This window comes from Dasypus novemcinctus, chromosome 21, assembly GCF_030445035.2.
Source record: "Dasypus novemcinctus isolate mDasNov1 chromosome 21, mDasNov1.1.hap2, whole genome shotgun sequence".
Lineage (NCBI taxonomy): Eukaryota > Metazoa > Chordata > Mammalia > Cingulata > Dasypodidae > Dasypus > Dasypus novemcinctus.
In genome coordinates, this window is record NC_080693.1 from 14,879,784 (window position 1) to 14,893,540 (window position 13,757).

Here is a 13,757-nt window from a genome sequence, read left to right on the forward strand (position 1 = left end):
TCCGGCAGGTCAGGACGGAGGGCGGGCGGGGCGGGGCGACCGCGCCGGGCGGGGTGGAGCACCCAGTGGGGAGGCGGGCGGGGCTGGGGAGGGGGAGGGGGAGGGGGATGGGGAGGGGCGGGGGGGGGCGCCAGGGGGTCGAGGCGGGCGCGTGGGAACGGGCCCGGGGAGCCAGGGGGGACCCCCGTCCCGGGGGCTTTCCGGAGCTGCCCGAAGTCTCAGGCCACTTCCAGCGGGAAAGTACGGGCAGGCGCGGGCCTCCCCGGGTGTCCCCAAGAGCCCCCCGGAGCGCGGCGGCGGGAGGCTCGCCCTGCACGTGCTCCCCCGCCGGGCGCCTTCCGGGCAGGGTCCCTGAAACCCCCAGGGGGGCCGAGGCGATCGGAGATCCGAGGGGGCTTCCCGGAGGGGGTCCGGAGCCCGGGGAGGAGTCGGGGGCCCCGGGGGGCGCGGGCCGGGGTCGCTTACCGGCGGGAGCAGGCGCCGACGCCGTGCGGGAACCCGGGAGGTGCGCGGGACGCGGCGGCGGGGTGGGGGGGGGGAAGGGGCGGGGGCGGGCGCCGACCTGAGGCCGCCCCGCCCGCGCCACCTGCGGTCACGTGCGCCCCGGGGGCGGGGCCGGAAGCTGAGTCACCCCCGCCCCCCGACGTGCGCGCTCGGGCCGCGGGCGAGGCGCTCGTTCCAACGCGCGGCGCCCGCCGGCCGGCGTCCTCACCCTCAGGTGCTCGGGGGTCAGAGGCCAGGAGTCCTGGGAACCTGTGACTCAGAGAGGGACAGTGTGCGTGCCGAGGTCGCACAGCCAACCGACGGCGCCCTCTGCCCCCAGGGCCTGCTGGTGACCCGGGCGCATCCCCCGCCCTGCGGGTGGGAGGCGACGGCCGTGGGGGGGGCTGTGTCCAGCCCATCCGTCTGGTTGCGGAAGTGGGGTTGGGGCGCCGGGCCGGGGGTCCCCCAGGCAAGGGTGAGGCCAGGTCTGGCTCACCCCGGGGGGGCCTTGGCAGGGCCGGGTGGGGACGTGTGGCCCCAGCAGGCACCGGTTCTGAGGCCCGAGCCCTCCGCCGAGGCGCCGACCGGCTGGCCCAGCCCCACCCCGACTCGGCAGGGGCTGGGTGAGGCCGGGCGCTCACCTCGCGTCCCCGGGGCTTGGGGACCGTGGTTATGGGGGCCACATCTGAAGGCAGGCTGCCAGGGTGGGGACGCAAAGCCCATTAAACCTGGCCACCGGGCTCGTCCCCCGCCACAGCCAGCCTGCCAGGCGCCGGGGGAGCCGGCCCTGCGCCCCCACCCAGCCCGGTGCCCTGCGCCCAACGGGGCTCAGGCCTGTGGACAGGGCAGGAGGGGGCCGAGGACCCTGCTCTGTGCCTGTCCCAGGCCGGGTCGGCGGTGCCCCGGGAGGCTGGCTGGCACCCCGGGAGGCTGGCTGGCACCTCCAAGCCTGCTGCCTGCCAAGCACCGCCCCCCCCCAGGGGTGAGCTGCAGTGGGCCCCTCCCAGCCACCCCTGCCCAGGCTTCTCCCGCCTGTGCTCCCTCCTGCTCCAGCACCCCTGGGTCCCACACCCCTGCCACACGGCTCCCACGCGGGCCCCCGGGGGGGGGGGTGCTCTCTGTCGCAGCACCCGGCAGTAACCGGTCAGGAAGGACAGATCCCCGGGAAGCTGCCCGAAAATGAGCAGAGGGGACCTGGCCCCTCCACCCAGCTCCCCCACTGGTCACATGTGGGGTGCAACTCCACAGCCTGGAAATTGGCCTTGGCACGCCCCACAGCGCTTACTCAGACCCACCCGCTTTCCGTGCACTCAGCTGCCTGCATGTTTGTAGAGTTTGATGCCATTTTATCGCATGTGTAGAGTTGTGTAATTACCATCACAACCCAGACACAACATTCTTCCATCACCACAAGAATCCCCTGCATGCGGCCACTTCATAGCCATCCCCCTGCCTCTCCCCCAGCAACCACTCATTTGCTCTCCTTCTCTGTAATTTTGTTATTTCAAGAATGTTTTATAAATGGACTCCTAAGTATGGAAACTTGGGGAATTGGCTTTTTACACCCCCTGCAGCATAATTCTCTAGAGATTCATCCAGGTTGCCGCGTCTGTTATTAGTCGGTTCCTTTTCAGGGCTGCATAGTGTTCCACGGTGTGGGTGGACCGCAGTTTGTTTAACCATTCGCCGGCTGAAGGACATTTGGGTTCTTTCCAGTTCAGGGCTGTTACAAATAAAGCTGCCGTGAAGGTTCAGGACAGGTTTTTTGTGTGAACAAGAGCTTTCACTTCTCTGGAGCATACGCCCAAAAGTGTGAGTGCTGGGTCAGCTGCTATTACATTGCGTGCTTTGTTTTGTTAAAGAAACTGCCAAGATGGATTTTAGAGTGGCTGTGTCACTTTACATTCCCCCGGCAATGCTCGAGTGATCCAGTTTCTCTGCATCCTCACCAGCGCTGGGTGTTTATTTTTTTGTTTTAGCTGTTTTGATAGGTGTGGAGGGACATCTCTGTGTGGTTTTAATTTGCATCTTCTTTATGGCTAAAGATGCTGCACATCTTTTCATGTGTTTATTTGCCATCTGTCTCTCCCCTTTGGTGAAATGTCTGTTCATGTCTTTTACCCATTTTCTAATTGGATTTTTTTTAATGTTGCTCTTTTTTCCCCCGAGTTTCTTTTCTTTCTTTTTCAGCAAATTTTTTATGTCTTTTTTTGAAAAGATACATAGATCACACAAAATGTTACATTAAAAAATAGCAGAGGTTTTCACATACCCTAATGTTGCGTTCTGAGAGTTCTTTTCCTAGGTAGGAGGGCTTAGTCAGGCCCGTGGGCTGCAGTTTTTTGGGTATTTTGTCTTTTACCGCTTTTCACAGGGTCTTGTGCAGAGCAAAAAAGTTTTTAATTTTGACGAGGTCCTATTTATGAAATTTTTTTTAATGATCCCACCTCGGGAGTCAATTCTAAGAACTCTTTGCCTACTCTCACATCCAAAGATTTTGTTTTTTTCCTAAAAGTTTGAGAGTTGTATGTTTTCATCGAAGTCTATGATCCATTTTGAGTTAATTTTTGTATAAGGTGTGAGATTTTGGTCAAGATTCAGGTTTTCTCTTTTTTCTTTTCTTTTTTGCCTACAGATGTCCCAAGAAGGGTTTTTGTTTTGTTTTTGGAGGTACTGGGGATTGAACCCAGGACCTCACACGTTGTAAGCAGGTGCTCAACCACGGAGCTACAGCCACTCCTCAATGAGAGTTGGTTTTTCTCCTTTTTTTCCTTCTTCTTTTTTTTTTTTGGACGTACCAGGGCTCAAACCCAGGACCTCCTACTTGGGAAGCAGGCACTCAACCACTGAGCTACATCTGCTCCCCCCAGAAGAGTTTTGACAGAGGAAGAACCAAGCTCAGAGAGCTTAAATAATCACCCAGGATCACACGGCTGAGTTTGAGCTGGACTCGAACTCAGGTCTGCTGTGTTGTGCTCCTGACAGTGGCACTAGGCCAGGCCCAGTCACCCCGTGGCGTGGCATGTCCAGCGGCCCTCTTGGGAGAGAGGGTCATTCGGTCAGCCAAACCAGCGCCGACAGGCTGCCACGCGCTGGCACACACCAGGCACCTCTGGGGCCGCCTCCTCCCTGAGACCCCCCCAGTCCCATCTGCCAGGGGAGGCGGGGCAGACACAAGTCAGGGTTCTCATTGCTGTGGCCTGGCAGCTCGGACATCCACGAGCACTGCGCCTCTGGGTTTGAAGGCGGGAAGGGTGTGCCATGAGAGGGAACAGCAGGCAAAGGCCCAGAGGTACAGGCGGAAGTGGCAGGGCTGGGGCTGGTCAAGGGGGCAGAGGGCCTCAAGCGGCGTGGCCAGAGCCTTCCCAGTCCCTCCCAGGGGATGGAGAGCCCCAGCGGGGCTGCGACGGGGGGTCTGAGAATCCCTTCAGCTGGCTGGCAGGCAGGTGCGGGTGGAAAGGTGAGCCGGCGCAGGTACCCAGCGCAGGGCTGGCCTGGATTGGGGCTGAGGGCACGGGAGCCAGGGCGGGGCGCCTCCAGGGTTCTGGGGTGGGCCCTGGCTGGCTGGGGGTGGGGTCCGGGCCTGCTCCCACGGACGCCCGGTTCCCCAGCCCTCGCTGGCCCTTGGCTGCTCGCGCTGAGCTGGCACACTCGGGGACTTGGCCTGAATGGCGGCTGCTGTCTGAAGCACAGGTGCTATTTCTTCTTGTTCAGCATGAACACGAGCTGGCAGGGCCGGGAGGCGGTGCCCAGTGCCAGGAGCCTGCAATGGGCTGAATAAACGGGAGGAATCTCCTGACTCGGGCTTCCTGGGCCATTATGTGGCTGTGACTCCTCACCTGTCCCTCCCAGAAGGGCTGGGTCCTCCCAGAGCCAGCACCGGCCCGTCCAGGCTCCGTGCCTGTCAGGAGGGCCTCGGTGGCCTCCGAGTCCTGCCCCGGGCTCTGTCCCGGGCCTCAATGTGTGACCTAGGCAAGATAGGCCCTCCCGGGCCCTGAGTTCCTCCATCTGCAGAAGTGGGGGTGGGGGGTGGGGGGCAGAGGTGGTAGAGCAGAGCAGCTGGATCGAACTGTACCTGAACTCCTTCATGGCTCTCTCCTGGAGTCTTCCTCCCTCTCCTTTCTCCTCCCCTGCCTCCTTCCCACCATTCACTCACTTATTCATTCAGCAAACGTTCCCCAGTGTCTCCGGGGCCCAGCCCTGGGCTGGGCGATACCAGGGATTCAGGATGATTCAAGCACAGGTGCCTGCCCCTGGGGAGCTCCCGCTCTGGTGCAGGAGGTGAAATATGTAAACAAACAGCGCTGATTCAATCCTGGCCGCCTTCCCTAGGAAGGCAGGGGCTCTGTCTGGAGGTGTGGGGGCCCCGGGGCCCTCAGAGGCCAAGCCCTGCCATCAACGAGGGCGGAGGCGGGCGCTAAACGGGATGGCACGGCAGGAGCTGGGACGGCTCTGCGGAGGGCAGGGCGTGGTTGGAGGAAACGCGAGCAGGTCAGAGCGGCTGGAGCCCGGGGGCCCGGATGCGAGCCGGGCTGGGCCGGCTGTCCAGGGCCTTGGGTGCCACGGGAAGGTGTTTTTGTCTTTTGTTCTCCCCCCAGGAAGCCAGGGGCTCCAGGAGTGGGGGGTCGGGGGTGTGCGGGAAGGAGGTGCTCGAGAAGCAAGGGGCGTGAGCGAACCCGTGCGGCTGGAAACTCTCAGCCGGGAAGGCTGGTCTGCAGAAAGGGGGACGGGGCCGTGGGGGGAGCCGGCAGGGGGCAGAGGGAAGGCGGGGCGGGGAGGCTGCAGGGCTGGGGTCTGCGCTCCCCGGGCGCTGAGCCTGCAGGCTCCAGGTGCCAGCAGTTCTGGCGGGAGGAGAACATGCACGGAGGCTGCAGGCTATCCCCTGCCTCAGTTTACCTGGAGAAGCTGAGCAAAGACTGGACCCCTGGCTCCTCTGGGCCGTGGATCCGTCGTCACACTTGGGGAGGAGCAAAACCCTTCGCAAGCGCCAGGGCCCGAGTCACGCTGCAGTGGGGGCTGCGGCAGCGCGGCCTGTGGACACCGCTGGAGGCTGCTGCCCCAGGCCCACCCCAGCCGCTCGCCGGGGAGGCCTGGACTTGGGGTTCAGCTGGAACTAAGATCCAGGAGATTCAGTAATTCCTTCCTGCAGTGTGCGCTGCTCCAGCCACAGGGGACGCAGCCCTGAGCAGGGCAGCTGTCCCCCTGCCTGGAGGAAAGAGGCGGCCGTGAGTGAGCAGGCCGACCGTTCCGGGGAACGAGAAGGGACTCAGAAAAGGGGTGCGGTGCGGGTCTATTTTCAGAACAAGGAAGGGACTTCTGAGAAGAGACCCAAATAACACGAAAGACCCCGCAGCCCTGGGACGGTCCGAGGAAAGAGTGCCACGGCCACGGACAGCACATGCAAAGGCCCTGGGGCAGGAAGGCCTCTGGGCTGCCGGAGAAGGGCGAGCAGGGAGGCCGTGGCAGGGGGTGGGTGCCAGAGGGCCTTGCGGGCGGCGAGAGCAGCGTGGGTGATTCTGTCGGGCGGCTGGAGGGACGTGACCTGATGCTGGACGCAGTGTCAAGGCCATGAAACACCAGGGAGGCCCACAGCCGAGCCCCGAGCCGCCTTCACGTCCTGGCTGGGGGGTCTGGGAGGGGCTCGGGGAGGCAGAAGGGGCATGGTGGCTTTGACCCCGAGCCCTGGGCAGCGGGAGCGAGGACATCCACCCCCCACCCTGCTGGGTGAAAACATGCCCCCGGGGAAGGCAAATGGGGCCCCAGCCCGTCCCCGCGAGCCTCAGTTTCCCCCTTTGGGGAGAATGGCTGGGGCTGGAGGAGGAAAAGGAAGACAAGCTCCGGCGGAGGGGTGGACTTCTTACAGGAGGGGGCCGCCCGCTGCAGAAAGGCCGCCCCCACCGGCCGGGCCGTGGGCCCTTGGGGACAGGACAGGGGCTTAGGGTGGAGGGGGGCGGGGGGCGGGGGCGGGGGCGGCCCGGCGGGGGGCGGGGGGAGGCGCCCAGGAGCCAAGCGGCAGCTGGTCCGGGAGGGGCTGGCGCAGGGCAGGGCGCCCCCCGGGTGCGGGCCCTGAGCACGCCCTCCCCCGCAGACGACGTGGGCTGCGTGGTGCCCGCCGAGTGCCTGCGGGCCTGCGGCGCCGAGATCGGCTGCTCCAACATCGCCTACCCCAAGCTGGTCCTGGAGCTGATGCCCACGGGTGAGGCGGCGCGGGGGCGGGCCTCGGGGCGGGGGGGGGGGGGCGCTGTGGGGACCGCCAGGCCTGGAGGGCCCCCGGCACCCCGAGGTGGCATGCCCCTGGGGGGAGAGGGAAAGCATAAAGCCGGAAAACACTCGGGGAGCACCCACCCCACGGCAGCACGTGGCGCCAGGGGCTCCCCTCCAGAGCCCCGAGGCTGTTCCGTGCTCCCCGTTTCCAGGGTGGGGGTGGGGCCTGAGGCCCAGGGCAGTCGAGGGACGCCCCAGCTCTAGAAGAGTCACCGGCCTTTCCTACCCGCCGGCCCGGGGGCCAGGCTCTTCCGCAGACCGCTGCTCGTGGCAGGCTGCAAGGTGGAGCCGCTGGCACCATCTTTCAGATGGGGAAACTGAGGCATAGAGCCATAAAGTGACGTGGCCGAGGCTGCGGAGTGACTTAAGACGCAAACGCAAGTCTGCATGGCCCCAAAGCCCACCGCTCGCTCTACAGGGAGTGGGAGCTCAAGTCCCCCCCCAACCCCTTGCACTGACCGCCCCCCCCCCCCAGATCTCCAGGTGTGAGCCCACAGCCCCTGCCCCGAGACACTGCAGGGCCAGCGGGTGGGACGAGGGGGCAGACCTTGGCCTTTTCCACGTTTCTCGGGGCAGCACCAGCCCTGCCAGGCTGATGCGAGGTGGTGAGTTCCCCATCACAGGAGGTGTGCAAGCAGAAACACAAGACAAAGGTTACCAAAGGCCCCACCCCGAGCAAAAAGAGGAAGGCGCTCTCGGAAGCCCTTTGTACCCGAGGGAATCCCCAGCCCTCCCCTCTCCTGGACCCCAGGCACGGTGGGGGCCCCCGGGCCCTCCACACGCTCCTCCCTCCCCTCTGCTGAGCCGAGGCCCAGGGGGACAGGAGGGCTGGACCTGGGGTGGGGTCCCGGCTCTGCCACTCGCTGGCGGCGGTACTTGGGGCTCGTGACCTCCCCGCTGGGAGCCTGGTGGCTCTGTCGGTAAAGCGGGGACAGTGACAGGGCGCCGAGAGCTTGGCCCCACCTTCTGTCCCCGCCTGCCCCAGCGCTCTCCCCTGGTGGGCTGCCACACACACAGCCCTCCCAGGGACTTGAGGCCCCTGCCCGGGAAGTGGGGGGCGATAAGTGCTGACATAATCTACCTTCTCCGAGCAAGAGCAGGGGAGAGAAAGGTTTGGGGGGAACCGTGATTTAACTCCCTTTCCTGTGGCCCTTCAACTCCGCCGGCCTGAGTGAACAGAGAGGGCGATGGAGTGCCTGGCGATCACACAGCGCCTCAGATGCCGAGCCCGGGCTGCCGCCCCAGCCAGGCGGCAAACGGCAGCGCCCCAGGGGAGGGTGTCCCTGCCGGGCTTATGGGACCGCAGGGGGTGAGGGCAGACCCCCCGCGGGGAGTCCCCGGGGGGCTAGGGAGGCGCCCAAGCAAGACGCCACAGCTCGGAGCTGGAATTAGAGTACCCGGCCCCTTCCCCTCCCACAGCACCCAGGAGGCTCTGCCCAGCCAGGCCTCGCCCCCCCCGCCGTGGGAGCCTCCCTCGGGCTCAGCCAATCGCGGGGAGTCACGAGAGCGGGGATGCAGCCTGCAGGCCGGGGCCTGCCCCGCAGGAAGCGTGGAAAATCCCAGGGCCGGGCCGGGGGTCAGGGCGGGGTGCGCCCGCCCACCAGCCGTGACCTGCGGGCAGAGGGCCGTGTCCCAGCCGTTCGCCCCCCCCGCGCCCCTCGGCAGCCCCCCGCCCTCCCCGTCCAAGGCTTGGCCCCCCCACGAGGCCACGGGCGTGGAGGCGCTCGTCCCCCGCAGGCCTCTAGCGCCGAGCGGGCGGCGGCCACCGTCACGGCCATGACAGTCACGGCTGACAGGCCCGGGGCGCAGGGGCACGGGGGTCCCAGGTCCTCGCCGGCCTGCGTGTCTGGGTCCTCCTCGCTCCCAGCCTCCGTCCCCCGCCCCGGACGACAGAGCCGTGCGGCCTCACGCCGCCCCCCCCCCCCCCCCCCCGCCGCAGGTCTGCGGGGACTGATGATCGCCGCGATGCTGGCCGCGCTCGTGTCCTCCCTGACCTCCATCTTCAACAGCAGCAGCTCCCTCTTCACCATGGACATCTGGAGGCGGCTGCGGCCCCGCGCGGCCGAGCGGGAGCTGCTGCTGGTGGGACGGTAGGGCCGCGGGCGCCGCGGGCAGCACACGACGACACCTCGGCCGCGGCGAAAGTGACAGTCAGGCCGGCGCCGCGGCGGCGCCAGCGCGAGCCCAGCGGGAGGAAAGGCGCCCGCCGCCCCCGGGCCGCTCCCCTCACCCGGGGAGACGTGGGGGCACCTCGCTGCCGAGGGAGGCCCCGGGAGAGGCTCCTGCGGTTTCGTGGCGGTTTCGTGGCTCCGCAGGGTGGGAGTGGGGCCGGACGAGGCGCGGAAAGTCCCCACATCCTGGGTCACGGAGAGGAAGTCCAAGAGTCCTGCCGCCCCACCCGCCCCGAGGAGGCCGCTCGGCAGAGGCGCCCGCGGAAGGCCCTGGGTGGGGAGGCGGGTCCGGGGGGCCTGGCCGGCCGGGTGGAACCCGGGTCCTTGACGGCACAGCTCTTCAGAGGCTGCCGTGCGCAGGCCACGTGCTGCGTCTGTGTGGGGGCGGCAGCTGTCCCCCCCCGAGGGCTGTCGGGTCAAGCCTTCAGAATGGCCTGCGGTCAGACTGAAAAGCCATCTCAAGGATTTGGCCAGGAGCCGGCCTCCTCACCAGACAGCAGACAGGGACTGGGTGGTGGGCGCTTCCAGCCACACGACCAGCCAGTGATGGGCTTTGAGGGATGCATAGGAGTTGGCCAGTTACGGAAGAGAGTGGTCTGTCCATCCCGCTTCCTAAAGCACCCTCCTGCGCCCCTTCGCAGGCCTCATCATCTCTGGGGCCTCTTAACCTAGGCCGGGTTCCTTCTTCCAGGGTTAGCTGTCCCCCACGTCCCACTGAGATGTCTCTGTCTCCTCCAGATCTGAGCCCCTCACAGTCCCAAGCATCCTCAGGGCCCCAGAACCACACTCAGGACTGGCCATGGTCGTGCTGCCCCTCGGGCCTCTGCCCCCCCACCTCCTGTGGCTCAGGGCTCTGCACATGCCGCCCCCCCAGGAGTCCTTTCCGCCGCCCCCGCCAGGAAGCGCAGCACCCTCCAGCGCCTTCACCGGGCTCTTGAGTTTCCTCCACCGCGCGTGTGGCACCCCCAGGCCCCCTGCCGAGGCAGGCACTCCCCGAGGGCCCGTCCTGCCCACGTCCAGCCAGGGGGCACCCAGGGGGCCTGCGGAGGGGAGCCCGGGAGCGGGCGGCGGGGGCCGGAGCCACTGAGCGCGCACATCTGTCTGTCTGGCCCTCTGCTGAGTCCACCCTGGCTGTACTTGGGTCCTCGCTGCGCCCCCAGCCAGCGGCCCAGGAGGCCGTCCTCGGGGCGGGGTCCACCAGCCGCGCCCCCGGCAGCCGGCCCGGCGCTGCGCGAGGGCCTGCCGGGGCACAACGTGCGGCGGGCGGGCGCCACCGCAGGGCCACCGCCTTCTCCAAAACAGGGCCCCTCCACCCCTGCCACGCAGGGGGCCTCTGGGCTGTGACTCCGTGCCCAGTGTCAGGTGGACTCCTGCCCCCCCGGCTGCTGTCGGACCGGGAGAGCCCACCCCCCTCTGCCCAGAGCCCTCTCTGGGCCCCTCTGTCCCCCGCGGCTGGGCTCGGTGTCCCCAGAGGAGCACTGTCCTCAGTGCACGGGCCCGGGGGGGCGCCCCGGCACCCGCCCCTCCCGCTGCACCCCGGCCTGCCGACCCCCTGCCCCTGCCTCTCCTACCCGACCTCCTCGGAGGCAGGGCAGCTCAAGTCCCTGGACGGCCTCCCCTCCGTGCCCACCCACCCACCCAGCCACCGTGCACCCCACCTCTCCCGCCAAGTCAAGACCCGCCTCCTGCCTGGCCTTAAGCCTCCCTGTGGGGCACGGCCCAGGGCTGTGTGATGCCAGGCAGGTTGCTGGCCCTCTCTGGGCCCCGATTCAGAGTAGGAGGTCCCAGGGCTGGCCACCCTCCCTCTTGAAGCACAGCGCCTCCCCCCCAGCCCCCCCCAGCCACTGAGCCGCCTTCTCAGCCTCCTCCTGGCCATTCAAACAGTAGCCCCGAGGCCCTGGGAGAGCCTGACTCTCAGGCAGGGTGGAACAGCATGGCTGGAGCCTCCGTCCACGTAGGGTGGGACATCCAGAGAGGGAGCAGCAGGGCAGCGTCCTGCAGCCGGGGGAGGAAACCATCCTGCGATGTTGGGGACGTGCCGGTGACCCCCGGGGACTCATGCAGGGGGAGGGGAGCCAGAGGGGCCGTCGCAGGCCCTGGGGGCAGCGGTGAACTCACGCCTGGGTCCCCAGTCTTTGCTCACCCCACGCCCTCTCCTTCTGTTCCTTCATTTCCCTTCTCTTCTCTATTATTCAGTCAACAAACAGTGCCCAAGGCCTCCGTGATACCCTGTACCTAGCTGGGCAACACGGGAGACCCAGAGAACTTCAGGGTCTCCCTCCTCTGCCTTTGAAGGGATCCCCTGTGGCCTTGGCTGCAGCCCAGGGAGAAGGCGGGGGGTGGGCTCAGAGGCTTCCTGGAGGAGGCGGTACCCGAGCCGGGCCTCGAAGGGCGAGGAGGAGTTCGCCGGTGCCCAAGCCGGAGCAGGGCACCCCAGGCAGAAGGCAGGGCCCACGCAGGGACGGGAGCCCAAGCCAGCCGGTCTGATGGCGGAAGGAAACGCCGAGGTGTCGGCGAGGGCGGAGGGTGAGAGGTCAGCGGGAAGCCGAGGAGCGGGGCGCGGGAAGAGGCGGCCCCCGAGGGCAGCGGGGCCCCCCGGCCCGCGAGAGGTGCTGAGTCTGCGCCCGGACGCAGAGCCGGGGAGGGCGGGGCCGCCCGCCTCCGAGGAGGGCAGCGCCCGTCGCCCGCTGGAAGGGCCATTAGCCCATCAAGGCGGCGCCCGCCCCTCCACCCTCCACCCTCCCCCGGGGCCGGGGCAGGAAGGGAGGGCGGGCAGGCAGGGGGTGCCCAGCCCGCCCACGGCCCTGGCCTCGGGGAGAGGGACCCCCACCCGAGCCGGCGTGCAGGAGCAGGTGGGACCCCCAGGTCCCCCGGCCCCGCCCCTTGCTGGTTCCCATCAGCCTTCAGGGCTGCCGCCTCCTGGGAGCCCCCCCAGATTTGGCGCTCCCCTGGTCCACTCCGCGTGCCGAGTCTGGGCGCCCTGCCCTGGGGGTGGGCGTCTGAGCAGGGTGGGCTGAGAGTGAATGAGGGGGGCACGTTCCTCCGGTGGCTGCAGACATCGCCTCTCAGAGGGGAGGCCGCGCTGCCGGGAGCCTGTCCCCCTCCAGGGTGGGGGCCGGCGGGGGCGACGCTGTGCCAGGGCCCCGGGTGGCCGGTGTGGCCGTCGAGCACCTGCCACGGGCCAGGGGCGTCGGGAGCCCCCCGGGGAAGGCGATCCCGCGTGGAGGAGGGAACAGAAGACGCAGGGCCGCCCTGGGGGGGCCTGGAGGACGAGGCGATGCCTAGCGGGGCACGGGGCGCGGGCGGGGGTGTCGGGGTGCCCACGGCCCACCCCTGCCCGCCCGCAGGCTGGTCGTCGCGGCCCTGGTCGGCGCGAGCGTGGCCTGGATCCCCGTCCTGCAGGGCTCCAGCGGCGGGCAGCTCTTCCTCTACATGCAGTCGGTCACCAGCTCCCTGGCGCCCCCGGTGACCGCCGTCTTTCTCCTGGGCATCTTCTGGCGTCGCGCCAACGAGCAGGTGAGGGGGTGGGAGCCGGGGCGGGACTGGGGGCCCCGGCCCTCCCCCCGGGGGTGCGGGGCGCCGCATGGCTCACGGCCGTCCCCCCCCGCTGCCCCTCCCCGCAGGGCGCCTTCTGGGGCCTGATGGCGGGGCTGGCGGTGGGCGCCGCGCGGCTGGCGCTCGAGCTCCTGCACCCGCCGCCCCCCTGCGGCCGGCCGGCCCCCGCGCCCGCCGTCCTCGGCGGCGTCCACTACCTGCACTTCGCGGTGGCCCTCTTCGTGCTCAGCGGGGCCGTGGTGGTGGCCGGGAGCCTGCTGAGCCCGCCCCCCCGCGGCCTGCAGGTGAGCCGCCCCCCTCTGACCCCGAGCCCCTCTTGGCCCCCGACTCTCCCGGCCCGAGATTTCGAGCCCCGAACCCCGCGCCTCGTGGCGTCGCTGCCCGTCGGGCCTTCGCTGACCCCTCCCGGCCCTGCCCGGCCCCCGCAGATCGAGAACCTCACCTGGTGGACCCTGTCTCGGGACGCGCTCCTGGGGGGCAAAGCAGGTGAGCCCGGCCCCGGGCCGGCCCCTCCCGCCGGGGACAGCGGGGACAGCGCGGCGCCGCCTGGCCCCTCACCTGCCGTGTCCCCCTCTCGCCCCCCCAGGTGGCGGCCAGGCACCCCAGAGGCGCGCGTTCTGGGCCCGCGTGTGCGGCGTCAACGCCGTGCTCCTCGTGTGCGTGAACGTCTTCTTCTACGCCTACTTCGCCTGACACGACCCCCTCCCCCGGGCAGGAATGGGGGGCCAGGCTGGGGCGACTGGAGCCCCCGGGGCCACCCCTCTTTCCTAACGCGGACGCCGAGGTCAGAGGCAGGGGCTGACCCCCTACCAGGCCACTCAGAAGTCGGTGCCCCAGGAGCCGCCCAGCCAGCAGAGCCCCGAAAAATTAAGGGGGGGTCACGGGGAAAAGAATTGGCTGTTTCAAAGGAGTCGTGGTTGGAAAGAAAGAAAAGTGGACTCCGGGGTCAGCCGCACAGCGCTTTACTGCGTCCCCGTGAACGCCGGGGCGCGGGCCGGGGCGCGGGCCGGGGCTGAGCTGTGCCCACCACTGGGGCCCCCCGGCCTGCCTGGGCGCATGCGGGCGTCCCCGCCGCAGCCGCCGCGCTCCCCCCGGCCTGCGCCTGCTCCGGGTGGAGGTGGCCACCAACGAACGCCGTTCCCGGGGACCCCCCTTCCCTGGTCCGCGAGGCCGCAGCCTCCGTCCGGGAGCCCCCTACAAGACGTGCCCCGAAGGCTCCGGCCTCCGTGTCCCCCTCGCCAGCCCCGCGGCCCCCGGCCCCTGCTCGGGGCTGCAGCGGGGCCT

At 68.4% G+C, this 13,757-nt stretch overlaps 1 protein-coding gene across 1 annotated transcript in view; it reads left to right on the forward strand.

Moving 5' to 3' along the window:
• Window positions 1-13,300, forward strand: part of SLC5A10 (solute carrier family 5 member 10) — a 63,187-nt gene extending 49,887 nt beyond the window's left edge. Inside the window, exons 10-15 of the mRNA XM_058283366.1 lie at window positions 6,572-6,679; window positions 8,687-8,837; window positions 12,266-12,434; window positions 12,542-12,757; window positions 12,902-12,959; window positions 13,060-13,300. Of these exons, the coding sequence (XP_058139349.1) occupies window positions 6,572-6,679; window positions 8,687-8,837; window positions 12,266-12,434; window positions 12,542-12,757; window positions 12,902-12,959; window positions 13,060-13,166 (809 nt within the window). The 3' untranslated portion in view covers window positions 13,167-13,300. The remainder of the gene's footprint in view (window positions 1-6,571; window positions 6,680-8,686; window positions 8,838-12,265; window positions 12,435-12,541; window positions 12,758-12,901; window positions 12,960-13,059) is intronic.
• The last annotated feature ends 457 nt before the right edge of the window (window positions 13,301-13,757 follow it).